This window comes from Lytechinus pictus, chromosome 2 (assembly GCF_037042905.1).
Source record: "Lytechinus pictus isolate F3 Inbred chromosome 2, Lp3.0, whole genome shotgun sequence".
Classification (NCBI taxonomy): Eukaryota; Metazoa; Echinodermata; class Echinoidea; order Temnopleuroida; family Toxopneustidae; genus Lytechinus; species Lytechinus pictus.
The window spans coordinates 37,211,679-37,236,309 of record NC_087246.1 but is presented as its reverse complement, the minus strand read 5'-3'; the positions used below and the strand labels follow the sequence as shown (position 1 = coordinate 37,236,309).

Below are 24,631 nucleotides of genomic sequence, written 5' to 3'. Positions count from 1 at the left end.
ACAGGAAATAAATATATGAACCTACTGCCCCCCCCTCCTGACACACATACACTGCCCCCCCCCCCCCAAGAAAAAAAAATTGACAAGTATTCTTCAGTACAATGTATATTGAAAATCACTTTGTTTATTCAAAACAAAACGGCAAGAGTCGAATGATTCATATTTACACAATAAAAGTCTTGACCAGAATGAGTTAAGAAAAATAAAATACAATCATCGTAGACACAATACATATTATAAATAAGCATTTGCAAATTTTTTAATGGATTAATTCAATGTCAAATTATGTAATACAGTCTACCAGTAACACATAGAAAATACATGCTGGTTTGGTTTTCCACCTCGGGGAATAGAATGAATCAAAATACAATTTTGAAAATAAAATGATACATGTATGTTAATACTATTCAACAATAATTAACATAAAATTTGAGCATTCCCCAATAATGCGACATCAATATTCATTATCATGAGAGGCCTGCTTTTCAACTTGCAAGTCAACATTTTTTCCTTGATAGCATACACTGCAATGCAAGTGAGAATATAAAATTGAGGTTTGTAATCTCAATAAGAGAGAAACACAATTAATTGGAGATAACATTTGACGACCAATCTCAGGATTTAATGAGCAGGAACGATGTCACAAGAAAGATGCAAAGCGCAAGCAGGATTATGAAATGCTCTTAATTAACCTTTCGAGAAAGATGCAAGATGAAAATCTAATCTATCACAAATAATTTCTATTCTTTTCCATCTCCTTCCTTTCTTTCTTCTGTCTTACGACAAGCATTTGAATCGATGTCTTGATCTTGAAACATATTCATAAAGTCCTTGCCACAATATGCTACTTAGAATGCAGTAGTCTGCAGCCGTTCATTACATACTGACATGTCTGAAAAACCTCAAGTAATTTTTTATGTCTTTATAAAAGACAATTTTCATGAAATATTGTGCATAGATAAATGTATAATTAATAAAAATATTTGATTTTGTTACTAACTTTTCATATCTGCGGTAATGTTAAAGTCACACTAGCGTTATCAAATTACAAGCAGAAATTTGACCCTGTTCTCCGAATAATGGTCTATAGTCAGTTGGTCTACAAATAATAAGGCCCAGTATTAGCAGTATAAAGCCAGTCACATCTTTTCGATTGTGACGTCGAACTGCTTGTATACAAACAAGGATTAGACCATGTGGTATGAGCCCAAACGGTATGTACATGTAGATAGCATGGGTGTAGACCAATTTGAAATATAATACCTGAACAAAAATGAAGAGAGATTTTTTCCTGTTTCATCTCCATGGACTGGAAATACACTTGATTAAACACATTAACACACAAAAATGATAATTCATCCATAAGTGGAATGCCGAGGGAACATCATCATCTACGTCATTAGTAAGTGAAAATCACTTACAAGATGCTTCATGAAATACCATTAAAGGACAAGGTCACCCCAACAAAAAAATGACTTGAATAAAAAGAGAAAAATACAAATTTCATCAAAATCGGATGTAAAATACGAAAGTTATGACATTTTAAAGTTTCGCTTAATTTCACAAAATTAATATGCACATCCCAGTCGGTATGCAAATGAGGGGAACTGATGACATCACTCACTCACTATTTCTTTTGTATTTTATTACATGAAATTTGAAATATTCTAATTTTCTCCTCATTGTCCTGTGAAACAAAGTTTTATTTCTCCCTGAACATGTGGAATTAACATTGTTTAACATTTTATGATTCAGTCAAGTTGGTCTTTATTGTCAAATCTGTAAAAATTGAAATATTGTAGATTTCAAACAATAAAACACAATAGAAGCAGTGAGTGAGGGACATCATCGATTCTGTCATTTGCATGTGACTAAATTGTGCATATAACTATTTTGTGAAAAATATACAAAACTTTAAAATGTCCTAACTTTCTCATTTTACATCCGATTTTGATGAAATCTTCAGCATTATGCTTGTCTGATTTTTCTCTATTGATTCAAATTCAACTTTTTTGAGGTGGACTTGACCTTTAAGTTGTTCCCAAACTATACTATTCCTCAATGTGCATAACAGAGAGCCCATGCATTCGCTTGTTTTTATGAACTCTCTTTTGCTTCCAGGAATACTAATTTTTTTATAACAGAAAAAAATATATAAAATCAGGGTGAATATCAATATCATAATTTCTTAAATGATTTTTCATTCACATTCATCATCTTTGTAATTATATAATCTTTAGTACTGTATACTAATAAATCTCATTTCAAAGCATACATGTACATGTATAAAAAAAAAACCCAAGAAAAGCATGCATATTGAAACTTGGAAAGGCTAGATCATGCTAGTAGAAATGGCTACTTTGTGAAAACATGAGTGTCGACATGTCAATATACGAGAATTCCAGAATAATAACACCATTTTTTTTTCTCTATTCTTTGAACTCTTCAGACCACAATCATTAAATCACAGCACATACATATAAAATGATTCTCAAATTATAACAACAAAACAGAGATGATTCTTAAATCATTATAAGAAAACAGAGAATTTTCAGTATAAAAAAGTATACTTTCAAGGCTTAATTACAAGAACATTGCACAGATAATTCTTTGGCAGAAGGTGTCACTGGTAGCTCATTGACACAAGTGAGAACAAACATACATATCTAATAAATAGAATAACAGATCATGGAATCAATTTACACTATGTACACAGACTTCAGATTTCCTGGCTTTAAATGCCCTTATATAGAGAGTACTAAAGTGTGACATCATCATTTTTCTTTTTGTGCATTTCAGCATTTTCATGAGCACATTTCAGAAGAGCACATGATGAAACACATCCAAACAACAAATCTGACATGAATTGGTTTGTGGTGGCCCAAGTTACGGCAGAATGAATACCTAATAGGCTCCATTAAAATCAATATTAATTGGCCCTGTTCACAACGGTTCGAAACCCGGCAAATTAACACTAATTTCAGTGGGGCTGTGCGCATATTATACGACCACATCTTAGGGCCTCATCGACTGATTCCCATCATATCTGGGTTGTGGATGTTTTTCATCATGCTGCGTCAAGACCACAAGAGCGGAAATGCAAAAAAGAAAGGTTTTGTGACATCGCTTCAGTAGCATATTAAAATTATTATTTTTCTTTCACAACAATGATCAATGAAAGACAAAACACCTTTAATAATATTCAGCTATTAATCCTGAAGATTATTTTAGAAGGAAAAAAAAAATCAAAGAAGCAGAAAGTTGAGTTTGTAAGATTTTATGAATCTTTGAATACTGTAATAGAAGGTTTTAATCACTAAACTATGGGGGGCTAAAACTACAACCCATATTTTTTCAAACAAAAGTGTAGCATTGAAAGTATTTCACAATTCAACTGTCAGTAATGAGGTTTGATTGGTTTTAATTGAATGCCACTGAAAAGTAGGCCCACAAGGGAATGATGGTCTTACATTGTCTCTTAAGAAATTGAGAGGGAGAGAGAGAGAGAGAGAGAGGGGGGAGAGCAGTGATTGTCATTTGATATGAAATATCACAATTACATGCAGCATACATATGACACAAATTTGATAGCACAATGTAAATTCCATTGAGATTATTTGATTGAGCAGACATCAAATAAGCCTGGAAATGATTATTCATAACACTCTATTCCTGTTACATTATTATTTCTCTGAAGTTTACAGAGCAGAGATACACTCTAATCTTAATGGTTCCAGGAGCCTACAGGATTATAAAGCATTGACCATGAGACCTCATCTCATGAGCATAAGGGATCTCCTTCTGTTTGCTGCCCTTAATAAGCTGTCATCATCATCCAGGTTGGTGACAGGATCATCAGGAGGGGGTACCGTCTTACCTGCATCTTGGGAATCTCTGTTCTTTTCACTCTTCTTGTTGTCCTCCTCCTCCTCGTCCTCCTCCTCCCCCCGTAACCCACTGAGGTCTAGTAAGGGAACAGTCGGTGCAGACGACTCAGGCTGTCTTTCATCGGCTGTGGCTAGCTCGTGATATCCTTCACTCTGAGGGCTACGTGATGCCTTTGTCTCAGTGACATCTCCACCCTGTTGCGCCTTCCGTCTGCTATTGCTCTCCTCCTTTTTTGAGTCTGCTGGCAATTTCTTCTTCTTCAGTTTCAATTTAAGTTTAGATTTCTTTTTCTTCTCCAGAGGCGAGGAGGCGTCGGGAGCGATGCTGGTCGGTTCACTCTGGATTCTTGAGGGGCTGCGTTGGGCGGGTGGGAACGATGCAGAAAGGTCATTGGCTTCCTGTAGCTTCTTGAGTGAGGTTGTATTCTCTGATGTTGCTAGTTCATGGAGGGATTCAGCAGATGAGGAATGGTAGTCTACTGCAGCGGTTGGGGGATCCAAGCTTATCTGCCTGGAGAGAGGTGGGAGAACTGCCCTACTGCTGATGGGGACGGGTGGGACTACACTCCTAGCACTGATGGGCATGAGTTCATTCACACTGTTTGAGGCTGAGGGGCAATGAAGATAACACAGAATGTTTGTGAAATAATATCAACAGATGACTTTATTAAAGGGGAAACTCATGACCATAACGTACCTTTTTTCTGCAATGCAGCACAGTCGAAGTAACACGTTCAAACATTGAGAATGATAAATTATAAGTTCATGCAAAATAAGTTTGAGGGGGATTCATTCCATTATATTGACAAGAAAAACATAACAAATGAAAGAAATGAGTCGAGACAGTGATTTTCCGTTTCAAAAATAGGTCTTTTCCGTTTCTGAAAATCTGTAATTCCATTTCAACTTGATCTGAAAATGGAAATTCCGTATTGTCACACAACACACTTGATAATTCCTGCTTAAAAGACAAAGGTTTGGCTCCCTAACAGTCTCTCTACTACTTTGGAATATGTATATGATGTAGAAGTTTCGAGTGACTCACTATGCAATGGAAAGGGCATGGGTGTAGCTCCGCCTCCACCCTGTACCATTGGTATACTGAACCGCCGCACGATGTGCTGCTCTATGTACGTCTCTGGCTGGATCATCCCCGCCCCCATCTTACTCCCAAGCACCCCATGGGGGTACATCCAGGTCTCTTCTGTGTACGGCAGGGGGGAGGGGAGGGGGGATGGTTGGGTGGGGTCCCCTGAAGTCTGGTACGGGTTGAAAGTGGGTAGGTGGCGCTGGGGCTGGGGTAGGGAAGGGGGCGGGGGTGGCAGGGCTCGGGGCGTCGGCTTCTTCCGCTTCTTTTTCTGCAAATGACACAAAATAACTGAATGACTTTCTTATATCTCACATGGGACAGCTTCCCACATGATTATGCATTTGTCAGCGACATCAACATTTAAAAATCTGGAATTTATTATACATGTACATCAAGTATTTACATGAAGTAGTATTGTATTACTACTGTAAACTCCTATCACCCATTCATCTACGGATTTTCCAGAACTACTGGGGATTTTTCAGCAATTATTTTATAAAAGTCCTGCTTAACTTTACAAACCACCTTATAAACCCACACCTGTTACATTTGATGTGATAAAGCTCAAAGTTATTACCTTGGTTTTACTTGAGGTAGATCTTGCACTCTTGGGTTCCTTACCCTCCCGATGAACCATGACAGTGGTTTCTCTGGAGATTTCTACAATTGCATTTTTTTGATTTCTTAGTGGTCCTTGATGATTCTCCCTAGATTCTTCTGCATTGTGTCTGAGAGTGAAAAAATGGGATTATATTCTAGTGAAAGAAACACTATATCTATAAAGACATGATAGCTCAGTTGGTAGAGCGGTGGTCTCGTAATTCCCAGCAACCCCGGTTTAACACCACATTGGTGCGCTAGTGCATTTATCATCATTAACAAGTTCCCTAGAAGAGTACTTTATGCCCACAGTCCTCTGCTGGCTTAGCAGTCAGGCAAAACAACCACTAACAACCATAATTCAGGCCTTAAATTTCCTTTTTTATTACATGCAAGGCAACTTGTCCATATGGTACACTTTTATATACACAACTGGGGGAAAAACATACCAAATAACCAAGGCCTATGAGAGGGGCATTTAAGACCAATCAACAGGGCACCCATCCATGGCCATGGCCTTTGATAACCTTGGATTAATTCAAGCCCTGATGTTTTGACATGAACAGAAATGTTCCAGCCAATAGCATATATTTGGTTTATTTCCAATTCGTCTAATGCCAATTCCTCCAATTACCAACTCGTCTACTATCATTCGGTCTACCATAATTTTGTCCACTATCCACTTGGTCCAATTGCCAATTCGCCCATTCACCATTTTGTCTAATAACCAGTTGGTCAAAATGCCATTTAGTCCATATACCATTTGGTCTAATTGGACTCAGCGTTAATTGTGCAAAATGAATGAAAATGAAATAATTACTAGACCAACTGGTTATGAGACGAAATGGTGATTAGACAAAGTGATGATTGAACCAAATGGTTGTTAGACAAAATGTTGATGGACGGAATGGCATAAGACTAAATGAAAGTAGACCATGTGGGGAATGGACGAGTTGGTAGTAGACGAAATGGCAATTTACCGTATATTTTAGGGCTGAACAATAATTGACATTTCTATATCAAATTATCACCAGCTGCAAATCACAATATACATATAACAATGAATCTTCAGCAATGTATGATCCCTGTTAACTTATTATCAATGTCAGAGCTTCCAACCTTAATTGTGAAAAAGTCCTATCTATTTCTTTTTATCCATTTTTTTTGCCTGAAATCCTATTTTTCTTTAAAATTTTGAAAAACATGCAAAGAAATAATTCTAACTAGTTAAAAAAAATATATTTCTAGGGGAAAAGACCCATTTGGTGTCAATTTCCCCTTAGAAATTCCACTGAACAGGATAAAATGCTACTAAATGGCAACTCTGCAAGGTTCACATACCATTTGTTTAGCTAAGGCTTACATATGAAGCACATAGAATGAAGAGGCAAGTTGGTTAGGCATGCCCCTTTTGTGACCATTTGAACTCTGATGAGAGAAATTATGGTATTGGATTTAACAGTCATGTATGACCCATTTTTGACATATTTATGCAGTTCCAGGCAGGTTTCTCCCCTGAAACTTACCAAAATCTCAATTTTGTTTACAATACAATTGATGAGAAGTGATACATCATAGATACCCAAGATCAGCTATTTCAGAAATCGTACAGCATTTTGGTAAATTAATCTTGTTATCAGAAAGTCTCAAATCGTACAGCATTTTTGTAAATTAATCTTATTATCAGTAAGTCTCATGTCTAGTTTGACTATTAAATTACATACTGTCTGTTAATGATATAATAATCACTTGATTCATTGCTGCTGGATCTACTTGTCACTTTGTATAATACCTGATTGGGCACGAAGTCATTTGGCTACTTGGGTTTCCCGATTCCATCTAGTTATAATTTGTTATACAGAATTCTTAAAAATGGCAAAAAGAAGCAGCTGATAACTGCTTATCTAATAAAAGAGAGCCAATCTGCTAGGATCGAAAGCTTAGGCCCCTTTTGACTTTCTAGAATTCTTAAAAGACTGTTAGCTCGAGGACAAGTGAATTTCATTTTTTTTTTTAAATAATGGGCACAACCTATTGATGGTAATTATGCAAAACTGATAAAGAGGCAATTAAATTTCAAGATTGCCAGACAACTCAATAAGTAGAAAAAATAATAAGACCAAGTGGAAATTTCATCATCATCTATAGTTGTTGGTGTCGGACAGTAATTTGTAAGAATATTCAATGATTTTAACTACATGTAACTGGAAAGACCACACATAAGTAAATCTTACACTATGTAGTGGGCAAAAAATAATTGCCTTAAGTCACAAAGGTAGATTAACTTTAAGCAATCTGTTAAATCATGACATTTGATGTCATGGGCTAAATTGAATCCCTCAGTGTTCAAATTGACAATACACAAAAAAGTGGATTAAAGGGGTATTCCAGGCTAAAAATAATATGATTTGAACAGATTACGACCAACAAAACAGTGAAAATATTATCAAAATTGGACAAGGAATAACAAACATTATGACATTATGACAAGTTTGGCACTATTTTGGTGACAAGCTCTATGCATGTTTTTATGAATATACAATGAACAAGCTGATGTCATATTGCATCTCAGTGTATTTTATTATATTAAATTATTTTTATTAAAATTTTGTCATCCAAGAATGAAAAAAAATAAAAAGATCATTGCTGTAACTTATTTTGTTACAAGTGAGACATATCATACACACTTGTAAATATAACATGATTATTTTTTCATGTAATAAATCATGAAAAAGAAAGGTAAGGGATTACTTCATCAGCCCAGCTTTTGCTATACATGGCAAAATGCATTTCACCATTTTCACAAAATGTTGGTAAAATTTTGAATTCAGTAACTTCTTATCTTTTATCAGATTTTGATTGAATTTTGCTAGTTCAGTTTTTCTCTATCTATTAAGATATTAACATCTTTAGCCTGGAACTCCCCTTTAAAATCTGTTCCGTCGGAGCAGAAAGAATGAACAAAGAGAAAAGAAAACATGAGGTCAGTACCTATTTATATTATACGGTTGACAGATGATTGGTACAAGTATGAGTTAGTTTGTTGAAACCCCACTACTACCAGGGTTAATGTTAGGCTGAGCTGAAGATTGTATCTCATTAGTAACACAATAATTGGTGCTTGCAGTGCTGTAAAATAGGAAAGAGGAGTGCAAATCATGCAGAAGATGGATAGAAAATAAATTTATACAGTGAAAGTGTAGAGATTCTTAAGCAGAGAGATTATACATAATTCTTCATCATTTAACAGAATTAACAAACTTGCCACAGATAAAACTTTTCTTAATATATAAACAAAGAGCAAAGCTAGCAAGAGTAATATATATACAGAAAATATGCAAGTACACACACAAACACTCATAAAGAATCATGATATATCCCCATCCCTTGTAATGCTGGTCGCGTAAAATAAAATTAAGGAATTAAGAGAAACAACCATAAGTAGAGAAAAATTTCAATGTAATTTTGCATGTATACCGGTATCTGGTGCATAAAAGATCACATTTTTCAATGTTCAATTCTGCTATTAGAAAGTGCAGTGTAGAGTTTAATATTCGTATGGGTCTGATAAAATACACTTATCTGACTGTGACATTTATAAAACAGAATGACCTTGAAAAAATGATAAAGAAGAATGATATCAAAAGCAACAGATGTAATGTCCTAATTGTCATTTACAACTAAAAGAGATGTGAATGCGGACAGAATGACCCGATATCATCTGCAAAAGTACACTTGCCAATCAGATGCTTGTATCCTCATGGCTGAAGCGAGAAAGATGCACTTAGTATTACAGGTTGCAGGCTATTGAAGTGTTACATGAGTCAAACATTAATTGAAACCATGCTACACAATCACACAAGTGCAGTGTTGTCTTGTATACAAGGTCTTTGGAATTTCACGTATAAATTATTAAAGCCTTACCTTCTTGGGTTTCTCATTTCTATGTCTTCATTGCTTCCTTGAGTTGGTGCAACTCTACCACTCTGTAAAAAAGGAAGAAAATAACAGTGTCCAGACTGATATGAAAAGTAAGAAATCACCCCCTACAAGAAAATAAGATAAATAAACATATTGGTCCTACATGCATATCTGGACATGATGCATACATATTTCAGGCACACAATAGCACAGGAAATGAACATGCTGACAACATGAATCTGATTTCTTGGTGATATCATCAAAGAAGACATGTAAATATATTTTGGTTCCATATTTTTCATGTAAAAAATCATTGAATTAACCTTTGCAATTTACAAAATCATGTTTTTGCTGTGTACATATTCTATGACAAAACACAATTTCCTTCCAGCACAAGTTTGAAACAGATTTACAGATGATGTGGAAGAGATTCATTGTGGTGCTCATTGCCTGACATCAGCGTCTTCGCTCATTGCCTGACGAAGTCTAGCAGCTTGCAGACGAAACGTCGCTTTCCAACTACGTTTGATACATCGTGAGACAACTGGTTATTTCTTCTACTCAGATTTACAGATTTTCAGAAACGGGAAAACAAATTGAGATGGAAAAGACCATTTTTTTAGACAAGAATATCACTGTCCCTACAGCCCTGTAACACCCACCGTCATAGATACTTTTGAAGCATCAGTCGTCTAACAGAAAAGCTTCTTCTTACTTCTACTGTTAAGGCCACACTTGATAATAAGCCACCTTCAGTGCAGAACGATCTTAGCACTAGCTTCCTACTTACCCTTTTTCTTGAGCAGCATCCTTTGTTCTCCCTTGGTAGAGACTCAGATCTTGATGATTCCTCCTCTTCTTCAGCACGCTGCTGCATGATATAGTCATATGTACCTAGGCCTTGAGACACTGACAGTAGCAACAATATAAAACAATAAAATCATTGCTGATATTACAGATATAAAGTACAACCAAATACTTTTTGTCATGTAAAACTGTTAGGAATGGTACAAAGAATAATGACAGCAAAAAGGAGCATTCTATGAGCATGTACAGAGAATCACAGCAGAAATATGATCTACATAAATTACCATTATATGTAATTAATATATATTATTTTGGAGAAACTAACAACACAGCCATGCGGATTACCTCACACTTTAATATGATACCAATTGCAGCAATGAGGGGCAGCCCAGATCTCCGGAAAGGGTGGGGGGGGGGGGGCATTCAACAGTTGTGGATATTTATGCATTGAATTTTCTACAGTGTATATTCCATCATCAGACATTGACTTATTGTTCAAACATGTACTACTGTATATGTAATTTGTTTTGTTCTGCTCTGAAGCACCTTGAGCATCTAATCAAGATGGAAAGTGCACAGGTTTTGAAGCTCCCTGCCTTTTTACTTTAAAGAAAAAAAAAATGATGAAACATACTTAAATAGAGATGGAAGCCTAGAAGATGACCTAGAAGTAGCATGCTGACGAGAAGAAGAACCACAAGAACAATCATGACAGCAAAGAAAGCTTGTCCAGACACTGGTCCAAAGATCTTAAGATTCTGATGGAAGTCGCACACAGGAGTTGCTTGAGTGGTGACCGATTCATTTGTTGCAGCAGGAGTTGTAGGTGTGGTTTGGCATGAAAGTGGTTCCCCATTCCTGTAAGCTGCAATTCCAAAGATGGACAGATTCCGTCAACCAGGCTTTTAACAAGTCAAGGTTAATTAGACTCATGAAAAACTTTAATTTTCTCTTCCATCCCTCCCCAATAACAATACAAGGAATAATCAAGGTTGTGATAATGGTCATCAATGATTCCCCACCCCCCCCCAAAAAAAAAAAGTTACACCTTGTGAGCAGGATCTGCATACACCTATAAACACATGTGAAATACATATTTTAGAGAGCACAGATAGGATACATAACAATTCTTCATGTTTATAACATTCCATTCTAAATTGAGTGTGAACTGAATACAGTCGTGCATAATAGCTTAAATATGCAAAGCATATTCATATCGACACAATTTGAAAATTTAAAAGATGCTAATTTCACAAGATTTAATAAAATGCTTAAGTGAAATGAAGTGACCTTCTACGCATTCATAATTAGTATATTACCGTAGTTGAGAGAAGAAACGACAAAATTGCATATAGACTCACCTCTTAATTCATTTGGGTGCAGCAGCAATGGGTTGACTTGATACACAATTGTAATATACAAAGCTACTATACAGACCAGGAGACAACATACGAATGCTGTCACTAAACAGCCTATAAATAACCTGCATAAAAGAAAAAGGGAATGTTAGACGCCATAACAAATAACAACAGATTGCATGAACATTACTTAAATCAAATACATTTCATACAGAATAATTGAATTTTTGTAGACTGATAATATAATAAAGAAGCTTTTCACTGAATCATAAAAGTAGTAATATAATGGTGATTCAACATGTTCAAGCTGGAGTTGTAGCATGTTTTACATTATAGAGAATAGAAAGTTGAAATATTTCAGATAAAAAATACAATGTGATGTCCTTGGTAATGCCATTTGCATACTGCCTATGTTGTGCATGTCACTGTTTGGAAAAATGAGTGAAACTTTGATTTGTCTGATTCTTCTTTCTTTATTCAAATGAACTTGTTGTTGGGTGAACTTGGACTTTGAGGTAATTAATTGAAGTAAATATGTCTTACCTATAATTCCGGGACCCAATGCAACTATTCAGCCACTTACAATGGTGGTCAAATCCAATGACACATTTATTACATGCACTGCAATGCTTTGATGATTTATGTCTGTAGAAAGTAGAAAAAGAAACAAGAATAACCGTACAAGACAAACAATTTTTTTTTTGTAATGCAGAAGATACCACAGATGACCAGAATTATTTATAGGGAATGGAGTGGAAAACTTACTTTGTCTTTGTATCTACCATGTCAAAAATACTCAACAGTCAATTGAAATAAAGGATACCATGAAAGTTACCATTCAATGGCAAAGTTACCACAATAGTAATCCCACTTCTTTTATAGTTCATATCAAATTTACTCAGATAAATCTTTGTTTTTTAGTTGACAAAACTGAAATTTAACAAATTTCTTTATGAGTGGAGGAAAATAAGAAACAATATTCATCCTTCAACCAAAACACTTTCAAAAACTTACACATTAACTTCACAAAGATAACAGTGGTTGTTCTCTATAACATGTGCATGCAGCTGACGGTTGAAAACGGGCATCTCTCTTTCCGTACTCCTCTTGAAAGTGTGGGGGTCAGCAGGGTTGATTGTGAGACAAGTCACATGACTGATCACATGACACAGCACAAAAATGCCTACAATCTGGATTCAAATAAAAGGAACTGGTCAAGGATGTTTAACTTGTTCATGCTGACAAAAGCATTAGTTTAAGTGTTTTTCAAAATAAATAACTAACACATTAAAGAGCGGTACATGAATTTCACTTAGATAATACAGTGCAATAATTTGACGTTCATCTAAATGTCAAGCATTCCCAATTTTTTTTCTCTTTCATGCGGGTGTGTGATTGACCTCAATTGAAAAACAGCTGAAATCACAAAACCTCCTATATTTTTGTACAGACAAAGAACACAGAAAACTGAAAGAAAAAAAATCTGACTCTTACACCCCTCTACATGATAGCTGTTTATTTATTTTCCCAGAGGACCATTTTTTTTATTATTCATCATGACAATGATCATATTTAGAAATTCCAGTTGTGTCAGTATCATTACTTGTTTGTTGTCAACAACAAACTTGCCTGATACAAATATTGGTACATTGTAATAAATCGAAATGGGAAGGAGAATTATTTGGAAATTTAAATACTGAACAGAATGTATACCTACCACTACCAGGCAAAAAAAAAAATATATTTGTTCTATTTTAAGGGGCTACTGAGTAAATCTGCAACATTTATTGAGCCACGTCAGCTATTATTCAATGAAAGAATGTTTTCTCTTGTCAGATTTCCTTCTTCTTCTGGAAAATAATGATATTGTTACTTCAGGGTCCTGTCTTTATACAAAGAGTTGTGATTGATCCAATCAATCTCAATATGGAGATCCATCAATGTCATATTTTTTTCTACATGTACAGATTTTCATTATTTTCTTTGTAAACAAAGAGAAGCACACATTATTTTCAAGAAAAAGATGAATGCATGAAAATACATCATATCTAGAAAATATTGAACAACCATGCATTTTAGAAGTTGATGTTGCTAACTTTCCATAGTTGTGGTTTGATTGGATCAATTGCAACTCTTTGTAAGACGGGACCCTGATATTGAATACGGAACCAAGAACAACTGGGGCTTATGTCATATAATCAGGCTGAATGGGTAAAAAATGTGTCTTATCCAAAATGGATGGAGGTGAGCCCCGCTGGTAATCTGAACTGAACATAAAGACAGCTCATGGGAGCATTTCATGAAACAAAAATCTGTTTTTCACTGACAACTGATATAATATGCCCCTGAAATCCCACTCAAGGGTTCATTAACATCCTGCCTGTGAAGAATCAAAAACTCCCCTGGAATAACCAATAAGGTCTCACTCATTTCAAAGGATACAATATACCCAGCTGGCTGCCATTCATAGGGAAGAACTGGAACCATCATACCAAAGTAGAAGACATTGAAGAGAAGGAGAAAGAACCAGGCCACAACTTGGAGGACATGAAGGGGGCAGCTCCAGCCATTTTTTCGAGGTTTTCGTCGATAGGGGGGTGGGGACACCACCTTTCCATCTCCACCACCACCACCACTATCCTTAGTGTCATTTGGAGCTCTGGATCCACCTGCTGCAGTTTTTCCATCTTTCTTCCCCTTGGATTTCATCATTGAAATGAAATGATTCCTGTGGCAAAAAATGAACGTACAAGCATTTCATCATTTCAAGGAATCAAATATTCATTGTTGCTGATCACCCAAACTGACTCTCCATGGCATAGAGGTAACTGTGAAACAGTCATCAGCCCCCCCCCCCCCCCAAAAAAAAAAAAAAGACAAAGGGGGCTTTTGTATTAGGTTGTTTGTACATGTCTAATAGAATGCCAAACCATTTACTTTTGTTTGAACTTTTTACTGGTGGGTAGTTACAAAAAAAGAATAGGAAGGAGCAGGGGGAAAAATGGAGTATGAAAAAAAGAGCACATAAAAAGTAAATAATGAAGGGGGCCCCAAGTCTGCAAACCTAATTATTTAAGTTAAGATTACTTGAATTTCTTTTCTTTTTTACTAAAAATTTCAGTTGATAATGTTCCTTATATTCTTTTAAGTGTGCCAAAAATATTATACAAATTTAAATGATATTCTTGGAAAGAACCTTGACCAGTCATTCTGATTGAACAAAAAAATGGTGCCCCATATCTGCGCACCACTTCATTTTACACAAGATTCAGAGATTTGGATTAGAATGGCTGCATTTCTATGGCTGTCAATGAAATGCCAAAAATTCAATATTTTCCCACCATTTTGAGTTGGCTTTTTTATTGAATAGATTTATCTATCTGTCTACATGTACTGTATGTATCGCAGGTGTGATTTTTTTGGTCATTGCGTAGCTTCTTTTACTAGAATTGTGCAGATAAACGTGTGCACAGACTGGGGGACTTTACCCTACTTTGGGTCATACTTGAGACAATTATGCAAGATTTGGCAGGACAGAAAAAAGCCTTTTCCGGGAATTTAATTGAAATTTTCTGGCATCAAGACAAAATTTTATAAATTATGAAGTTAAAGCCAAAATTCTAGACTCTATTTTAAATTTCTAATAAATATGTAAATTCTAGACTGGCAGCCGTCTGTTTCGGGGAGTTTTAATTTTTTTTTTTACATTTCTCTTTTTTTTTTAGTGCCTTTACTTTAGACTTAGTGTTAGTGTACCTCAGGCAATGGTTCGGAGAGGCTCCACTACACTTCACTACAGTACCACTACCCTCCGGCTCCGCTCCACGTGACCTATCTGATAGGTGGAGCATGAAGTATATAGTGGAGCCTATCCGAACCCTCGCCTGAGGTAGACTTAAGTTAGTGAGTTAGTGGAGCCAACGGCCAACAGCAACAGAGTTCAGCGAACAACAGACAGACAGAGATGAAGCTTTTTTTTTGGTCTAAAAAAAAAGTAAAATCTCATGTTCATATATTAATATTATAGGTCCACACTTAAGCGGCTTTGGATTGGAGCCCACTCCATGTTACTTGTTACTGTTAGTAGGGTGTCTGAAGCCACACTGAAAAGTGTCAGCATAAGACAGGCTGATTTAGGGGAAAATATGGCACATTTTTTTTGGGAAGTTCAGGCTACTAGAAAAATGTGATCTGAATTGATTATTAACTTGTGTTTGGCATGTATGGAAAGAGAAAATTCAGGGGCTTCTTTTGACAGTAAGGACAAGTTTATATGATCATTTGAAATAAGGATTTAGAGATAAATTGCAAACCCTTATTTTTGTGTGTGTTGAGATTGCCATTTCCCCATGCGTTTTCTATGGGAAAATAAAATTTCTGTTTTGCACAATTTTTTCACTTTGTCGCAATTTTTCATTGTGATCTGGTTTCCAAATCTTTATAAAAATCATACCATCAGAAAGAGCATAAAAAATCCTATTGGACTCTTTATGGACAAGTTTTTGGCATTAATAATAGATTTATAACAGCTCTCGGAAGCTAAAAATTTGGATTTGTGTGTGTCCATTTCTTAACTACACAGTCTATGGCAGAGAAATGCTGAAAATTGGCCTAATTTCATCCTTCTTTTTTGCAGCCAATAATCAGATTTTTTTCAAAAATGTTACATTTCTGTCAGTCTGAAGGTCATTTCTCTTCAAATTCACAAAGAAAATGTGATATTTTCTTGAAATAAGAAAAATAATATTTTTCTCCAGACACCCGGCCTACTGTTACTTGTTAGTTAGTATCTAGGCCTACTATTAGTATTAAGTTAATGGGCAATTCCATAGGTTGGTGGACATGAGCTCAATGTGTCTTTGTACATATAGCCCATCTGAACCGTAACGTGAGTAACCACTTTATCTGCATCCCTAGTAAAAACCATGTGTTCTTTATTTTTTTAATTATATACAAATTTGTCTCCCTAATATACTTCTTTGAAATGGATATAATCAACTTTCATAAAAGCCTTGCATGAGGACACTTTTCACTTATGTCCACTTTTCATTTTATGCATGTCCAAATCATGTAACATGAGTAACCGACACATTTCAAAGATTTGCCAGGTCAGGAGCATAATTAAATTTCCCAAGTTTTGTTTTTATACAATTACAAAGGATAGTCAGACTGCGTACTACTATGCTATGTTGTGATAAAGAGATGTTTAGTTCCTATCAATAATAATGGAGTTACAGCTCCAACTCCAAGTATGAGTCAAGGTGTCTCCAAATGTAACGTGAGTAACCGTGGAATAGCCCTAATGTTAATTAAGAAACAGTCGCCATTTATCTAATAATTAATACGGTATGTCATGTTCAAAATTTCCAATTACAAATGGGGTCGGTTTCTCGAAATCATCGTAAGTATAACTGTTCCGACAACCAATCCGTGAGGCATCATTCATAACGCGTCTGGAAATGGGAGATCTAGGAACCTAAACTTACGACGATTACGTGAAAACGAAACCCAACCCTGTGTACAGCCAGGCCTACCGGTTGCCTAAAAATCATGTCGAAACCTGGCAGGGAATCTATAATAATATTCAGAACAAAAGCAAAGCAGGTATTCATATATACAGAGACCACATTTTGCTATATTTACCTCTTATAAGTATCATATTTAGTTAGTTTAGTGGCTAGAAAGAATGACAACAAGCACAGCAGCTCAGCTAGCTCAGTTCAGTTCGGATTCCCATAACCATAACATCCATATACAAACGCATTACTCACCTAATAAGTGCATGGTAGAAATAAAATAACACTGTATGGTGCAATTTTAAAACGTGATCTTAAATTCATATAATTAAAAAAGTTTAAAAAACAAATTAGTTCGATGGTTCATTATTAATAGGTAGGTAAAATGATAGATGTAACACTAAAAGTATTTAATTTAATAAAATGCAATGTTAATGTTGCGGATGAATATTATAAGAAATTTTCCCATGGTATTTTTAAGACAGGGATAGCACAGCTCAGGTACAAGTCGATTCGATTCAAGATTCATAGATTTATGAACAAAGATTCTCAGATAGTCATATGAATTGTATCTTAATAATCAAAATGAAGTTGAATTTATTCATCTTTAATATAAGGGTATAATTTTAGGGCAATATTTGCCCTTTTGAACATCAACTTTGCACATTTTTAAATAAATGTTTGTCCCTCCAAAATATCCGTTAATTTACCCCTAGGCCCTTGAGAAAGTTCACGTTCCAGGAAGGGAAATGACAAGACTTTACTCTTGGAAATTGTGCTGAATTCGGGCCTGAATTAATGCAATTCGGTCGTTATTAGATATTCCTTTGAGGCATTTACTTTATTTTCCGTGAAGAACACTGTAAATATCTAATTCGTGGAGCATGGAATGCAGAAAGGTACATATTCTGCCCACAAAAGAAATTCCTGCAGCGGTCTGTTCTTTTGTAGCAGAAAGCAGCCGAAGTGCCATCGCAGCCAGAGGTGCTTTCTACCTGGGAGTTTCGGGAGGAAGTGTGGCGAAGTTCTTGGGAGACGGACTGCCTGAAATTGGTGACCTGCAATGGGATAAATGGCACATCTATTTCTGCGACGAGAGACTCGTTACATTCGATCACGCAGACAGTACATACAGAATATATAAGGTAAACTGTGATAATATGGAATGATCCAAAACATATTGGATTATATAAATGTGACTGTCATGAATTTTAACAAAATTTGCGGCGAGCCTTGCCCTTGGCCTTGCAAACCATGCCCGGGGGGGGGGGGGGGGGGGCACTCAAATTATAGTTTTATGGGGGTGCTGGGTGTGTCTCATGAAACCTGCTGAAAAGGGGGTCTAAGGAACTGACCATAAGGGTAAAAAAAAATACAGGGTCTTGCCTCTTGAGTCTTGGCCTTGGCAACTAATTTACCGGGCGGTGTGAAAAACAACAACAGGGACAGGGTCTACGCCTACGGAACGGGATCGCAGTACAGTGGGTATGATGCACACTAGTGCTGTGCATAAAGCCATAATGTGGGCGCTACAGGCTAGCAGTGCATGGAGCTGCTGTGCTAGCGGAGGGAGTTGTGAATCCATGCGTGCAGCTCTCGCATGCGGTGCTCGCGCTAGACAATTTTGACAGCTGGGCTAGGGAAAAGATGATTCTTAACGGGGGTCTTTATGGTCTTGCGAGCGGGGCGGCTCTTGAATGGAATTTTGTCTTTCAGAGTATCTAAGTTAAAGAACTGAAAATAAGATCTGAAAAAGGGGGTCATTTTGAAATGTCATCTTTAACGTTAAAGTTTAGAAAGTAGATCTATCAATTCTAGATCTAACTTAAAGGACAAGTCCACCCCAACAAAAAGTTGATTTGAATAGAAAGAGAAAAATCCAACGAGCATAACACTGAAAATTTCATCAAAATCGGATGTAAAATGAGAAAGTTATAACATTTCAAAGTTTTGCTTAATTTCACATAATAGTTATATGCACATCCCGGTTGGTATGCAAATGAGGAAACTGATGACATCACTCACTCACTTTTTCTTTTGTATTTTATTATAAGAAATATGAAATATTCTAATTTTCTCCTCATTGTCCTGTGAAACAAAGTTTTATTTCTCACTGAACATGTGGAATTACCCTTGTTTAACATTATATGGTTCACTCAAGTTGGTCCTTTTTGTCAAATCTGTAAAAATTGAAATATTGTATAATTCAAACAATAAAAAACAAAAGAAATAGTGAGTGCAGGACATCATCGATTCTCTCATTTGCATGTGACTAAATTATGCATATAACTATTTTGTGAAAAATAAGCGAAACTTTAAAGTGTCATAACTTTCTTATTTTACATCCAATTTCGATAAAATTTTCAGCATTATGCTCGTCTGATTTTTCTCTTTTGATTCAAATCAACATTTTTATGAGGTGGACTTGACCTTTAACATTAGACCTCTACTGCTCTAGATCTAGATCTTGAGTTTATAAACATTTGGACATAACAAGAGTAATCAAGTACTGGTATCACTGGTCATCTTGGATATGTTTTAGGTGACATGATTAAGGTCATGGCAACACTTCCATGTCCCCTCCAGTAAAATTGCAACAAGAAAAAAAATGGAGTTTAAGGTTTAACATATCTAACATATTGCAATTCAGAAAGGAAAAGTTGGAGATGCCCCGTTCTGCAACTAGAGGTTCAAATATCAGGCCAACTGGGCGGAAGTAAGCAGATAATATTAAAAGAAGAAAAAGATGACAAACCTAGGTGGTTTTGTCGAAGAAATTTTTAATAAGTAGAGGGGACATATGATATGGAAGTCTTTCCATGGTCATTTAGGGTCTATGAACTTTGACCATGTTGGGGGTATTTTTGTTGTTGTTGTTCGTTGTGGGTCGTTTTCACACCCAAATGATCTCCTAGTCGGTATACTCTCAGTGTGTTCTTGAAAATTACTAAATTTGAAAGTTTATGGATCTATTCATGAAACTACATAAGTGTCACTGATCATCTTGCACGAGTTTCAGGTCAAATGATCAAGATCAATGGTAAGGTAACTTATATTCAACAAACTGACTTTGTTGTGGTATCAGCATTAAAATCTTAACCAAGGTTAAGTTTTGAAACAGTATTATAACTTTGAAATAATGTAAATAGATCTATTGCATGAAACTTGGACATGATCAAGGTCAGATGTCATTTAGGGTCAATGAACTTAATATGAATGTTTTTTTAATGTATTGTTACTGGTAGTCATTTTAGTTTTTTTCCTAAGTCTGCTATATTGAGTCACGTAATGCAGACGAGACTGCCAGAGGCATACCACTTGTTTTAGTAAAGGTCATAATTTCTTGTGTTTATAACTCAGGAAAAGTTGATCGGAAAGACTAGTCTACCTGGAAGTCAGCTGTATGCTGTCAAACCTGAACTGCCTGTGGATGAAGCAGCCAAGGACTATGCAGAGATGATCAAGAAAGTTCCATGTGCAGAAGGATCCCCTTGGCCTGTATTTGATCTTCTTGTGTTAGGCATGGGCCCAGATGGACATACATGCTCACTCTTTCCTGGTCACAAAGTTCTTGAGGTACATACTGTAGTTTCACTTGCTAACCCATGACTGAATATATTGCAAGGTTAGACTAATCACCATTGGGCAATGAACCAACCAGGTGGGTATTTCATAAAGCTGTTCGTAAGTTAATAGCGACTTTACGAACGACTGGTGATCCTTTGGAACTAAATCAACGCCAGTGGAAATATGGTGTGTATCATTTACCACAAGAAAGGATCACCAGTCATTCGTAAAGTCGCTTGTAACTTACAAACAGCTTTATGAAACACCCACGGGAACCAATACCCTGTTTCATTATACTTGTTAACATTCAATTGCATGTTACAATCAGTTGAAATAATTTGATTAAAATTGTGAAGCACCCTGCAATTTATCATTAATTCCGTAACTTTGGTAATTACCTAGTTCTAACAAATTTTATAAAATGCTTAGCTTTACAGGTTATATGCATAGCTTGCGGTACAGTATGCCCTATACTGCTTCCAAAAAAACAAGATGGGTTTTAACTTTGAAATGCAGCTTATTGCTGTTCTGCAACAATATTTATTTATCTGACAAATTACTCCTGGCCACTTTTCCTTAGCCCGATGACGTTTCACACTGCATCTCTTAGAACTGCAATAAGCTGGCTAACCGTGCTTTTTTGCAGGGCCAGATAATACCGTACTATTTACCGTGGCAGCCCACTTTGGGAAAACATAGTGTGAAACCGAAGTGGGCTAAGCTTAACCCCGGGAAATTGGTGGGGTTAAGACCCCCCCCCCCCCTAGCCCCACCAATTTCCCAGGAATAAGGAAATTGTGTGCAGTGTGAAAAGCATATATGTGAGTGAAGAACCAACCATTCTCATATAAATGTGTATCCTTTTTTTATAATGTACTATCAGCAGTAGATAGGAAAGTACTGATTTCTCATGAATCTTGCCATCATGTTTATGGGGTCAGTTGCAGAAAGTTATGCAATCAGAAGCAACTCAGTTTTTTTTTATCACTCAATCATTTCGTATTTGCATTTGAAGTTTTATTTTTTAACTGCTTTTGAATGTAACTCTCATACTAAGGGCCCCTGGATATATTTGTTTGGTTTTTTCATATCTCCATATGTTTTCATTCTGTGTTATCTATTATTAGGAAACAGAATTAGTAGCTGCCCCGGTCTCTGATTCTCCCAAGCCCCCTCCTTGTCGTGTAACTTTGACCTATCCAGTCATCAATGCAGCCAGAAGTGCCATGTATGCATCCGCTGGGGCTGGCAAGGCAGCTATACTTCAAGTAAGATTTCTTCCCCCTTCCACATCCCTGTCCTCTTTTCTCTTTCCTGTGAAATTTGCAGCCATCTTGAACTCTCTCTCTCTTGATACTAGAGAAGCAGATTCTGGATGCAATACTTCAGTTCAGTTGAAAGGCTTGGGAATATTGTTTATATGTAGTTACATATTCATATTATATTTATATATTTCATTAAGTCATGATGCACAGTCAACCATGTCTATTCAGGCCATCCAAGGGGAATAGAGAAAGTGGCCTCTGTAGACAGGCGGCATGTATAGACAAAATATCCCTTCCAATTGGAACACAGTTTTGGGAGCCACTAAAGACAGGTTTGACTGTATGGAGTTTCATATAAAGTTTTTCATATTGGCCTTGACATCAGTCACTGGTTTTGGCTTTTACATAGTGCACAATGTAGAGTCTGAAGGAGTGAGACTAGACTCGCAATTCGGCTGTTTTTGTTTGACACAGACATGAAGCTTGGAATCTAGTCTTCACTAGATAGACATGGTATAATTTTCTTAAATTGTCAAATTTGGGTCTGTGCTTGCAGACTAGTTATGGATTACATTGTCATGTACATGTTTGTGTAAACTCTGTACCCTAATCTGTGGCTCCTGATTCTTGTTTATTTCCAGAGAGTTCTTGAAGGCAATGAAGATCCCCCTCTGCCTGCTTCAAGGGTAAAGCTAACGAATGGAGTTGTACACTGGTTTATAGACCAACCAGCTGCAGCAGAGCTAAAGGCATCATATTGAAAATGAGAGTACTTCTAGGGGTGTTTTATGAAGTTGTGTGTTGGTTAAGATGGACTTTTTCAAACGACTAGAGTATGAGGTGCCACGAGATTAGACTTCAATATTTCATGATATGTTAAAAAACAGTGTGGCAGAGCTGCCAACCTAAATTGTAAAAAAAATTCTATGTTTTTAATGCTATTTTCAAGCCTCAAATCCTACTTTTCTTTAAAATTTTGAAAAGCACATTGCAAGTTTCAAAAATCCTATCTCTAGGGTAAAAATCATTTTTAGTGTCCCTTTCATCATCCTACTGAATAGGATAAAATCCTACTAATTAGCAGCTCCAGTGTAGGGTATCTTGAGATATCTGTGCCTAACTTGTGGGTAACTTACAAACAAATTCATGAAACAGCCCCAATGAGTGTCAGATAGTTGATGCCATTGGTATCCAAAATAGCTTTCACCAAGGACCAAAATTCAATACCAGTGGTTCTGGTTGTAATCACTGTAGTGCAAGATAGAACTAATGAAAGAAATCACTTTTAGTTCTGAACACAAACTGCTGAGCTACTATGTTTATGTAGTCGGTATTTAGCCCTCGAGGTAAACGTGAAGAAAAGTCGAGTTATAATAGTGGATTGAAAATACTCATGGGGCGATATGATTCCCTTTTGTAATTGTAAAACATTATATGTCAAATGCTCGGAATCCTCAAGCTTTTTGTAAACATTATGAAAAAGAAAATCAATCAACCAGAGAACAATAAATAGATTAAGGTGTAACATTGAGGGATGTAAAAGAGAGATATATTAACAGGTAATTGGAACTTTTTATTCATAGTTTCCTATAGACTTAAAGAACTGCTTACTTGAACAATGAATTGTATATTTTGTGTTACTTGACTTTCAAAATTCGATTATCATTGCATTTTTGGATGGATGCTTCAACCAAGGACCCTATGAAGCAGTTTTATCAGTGATTTCTCACTGGATAGGTTTTGTTATGATCAGTACTACTGTATGCATGTGATAGCTGAAAGCTGTTTTCACTCATTTGTTATTTGTAATACTAGTTATATAGCGCCGTCTATCTAAACATTTTATTTTGAGAAGCACGAGAAAATTTGTATAGAAAGCAGAAAGTTTGGATTAGTGTCACAATGCCAAGCACTGTTCATGTTAAAAAGAAAAGACTTCAGTTGGATTTGAACTTCTTTAGTGACGATAAGAGCAAGTTACAAGATTATAGATCTAGAAGCTATCCACTAGTACTTTGGTGGGATATTTTGTTTATATTAGTGGGAGGTGTCCCTTGGAACGTTTTATGAAAGGACCTGTCAAATGTGTCATCCGACAAGTCCTGTTTTATCAGATAGTAACCATAGAGTGTTTCTCAGACAATCAAGAAGAAATTGTCAGATCTGACAACTTGTCTGGTGAAAATGTTGATAAAACACTCCCCTAGTGCCAGCCTCTCAAAATTTCTTGATTTTATAATCATAAGTTTCTTCCATGATCTAATCATATGCAAACACAAATATCATAATGTAAGGAAAGTGTACAATAAGATGTTAATATTATGTCAGATAGTTTTATTAGATATATGATTATGTACAGTATGCAGAATGAGGAAAACACATTTGCAATATTGGGCAGTACATGAAAATTGGACAAGTTTGACTTGAAAGAAAATTGCTTTATTTGGTTGTTTTGTTTGTACATGTACTTTTTGTAAATGACTTGATTAAATAAGAAAGAGCTTCTATTTTTCAGGGGTTTGTGTGTGTGTGTGTGTGAAGAAAGGACCCAGGTCAGTTGGCATTGCCCCCCCCCCTCCCGACTCGCTACGTAGTTGATTCGTGATGGCACTTAAAAAGG

At 36.1% G+C, this 24,631-nt stretch overlaps 2 protein-coding genes across 2 annotated transcripts; one reads left to right on the top strand and one right to left on the bottom strand.

Moving 5' to 3' along the window:
• Window positions 1-104: 104 nt before the first annotated feature.
• Window positions 105-17,436, bottom strand: LOC129280270 (uncharacterized). Its single transcript, XM_064115690.1, has 11 exons — window positions 17,307-17,436; window positions 14,106-14,391; window positions 12,678-12,853; window positions 12,207-12,308; window positions 11,667-11,788; window positions 10,940-11,170; window positions 10,289-10,407; window positions 9,502-9,563; window positions 5,555-5,705; window positions 4,933-5,245; window positions 105-4,495 (listed from the first exon to the last, which is right to left on the bottom strand). The coding sequence occupies exons 2-11, from the start codon at window positions 14,373-14,375 to the stop codon at window positions 3,774-3,776; spliced, it is 2,268 nt and encodes a 755-aa protein (XP_063971760.1). The 5' UTR covers window positions 14,376-14,391; window positions 17,307-17,436; the 3' UTR covers window positions 105-3,773.
• Window positions 17,437-17,645: 209 nt separating this feature from the next.
• Window positions 17,646-24,518, top strand: LOC129272039 (6-phosphogluconolactonase-like). Its single transcript, XM_054909281.2, has 4 exons — window positions 17,646-18,324; window positions 20,540-20,755; window positions 21,874-22,014; window positions 22,653-24,518. The coding sequence occupies exons 1-4, from the start codon at window positions 18,064-18,066 to the stop codon at window positions 22,770-22,772; spliced, it is 738 nt and encodes a 245-aa protein (XP_054765256.2). The 5' UTR covers window positions 17,646-18,063; the 3' UTR covers window positions 22,773-24,518.
• The last annotated feature ends 113 nt before the right edge of the window (window positions 24,519-24,631 follow it).

Coding starts and splice junctions, on each gene's coding strand:
- LOC129272039 (XM_054909281.2), top strand. CDS start 18,064: ATGGAATGCAGAAAGGTACATATTCTGCCCACAAAAGAAATTCCTGCA. Junction 20,756..21,873: donor CTGGTCACAAAGTTCTTGAG/GTACATACTGTA, acceptor ATCTATTATTAG/GAAACAGAATTAGTAGCTGC. Junction 22,015..22,652: donor GCAAGGCAGCTATACTTCAA/GTAAGATTTCTT, acceptor GTTTATTTCCAG/AGAGTTCTTGAAGGCAATGA.
- LOC129280270 (XM_064115690.1), bottom strand. CDS start 14,375: ATGATGAAATCCAAGGGGAAGAAAGATGGAAAAACTGCAGCAGGTGGA. Junction 9,564..10,288: donor GATGCTGCTCAAGAAAAAGG/GTAAGTAGGAAG, acceptor CCTTTTTTACAG/AGTGGTAGAGTTGCACCAAC. Junction 5,706..9,501: donor GAAATGAGAAACCCAAGAAG/GTAAGGCTTTAA, acceptor TTTCACTCTCAG/ACACAATGCAGAAGAATCTA.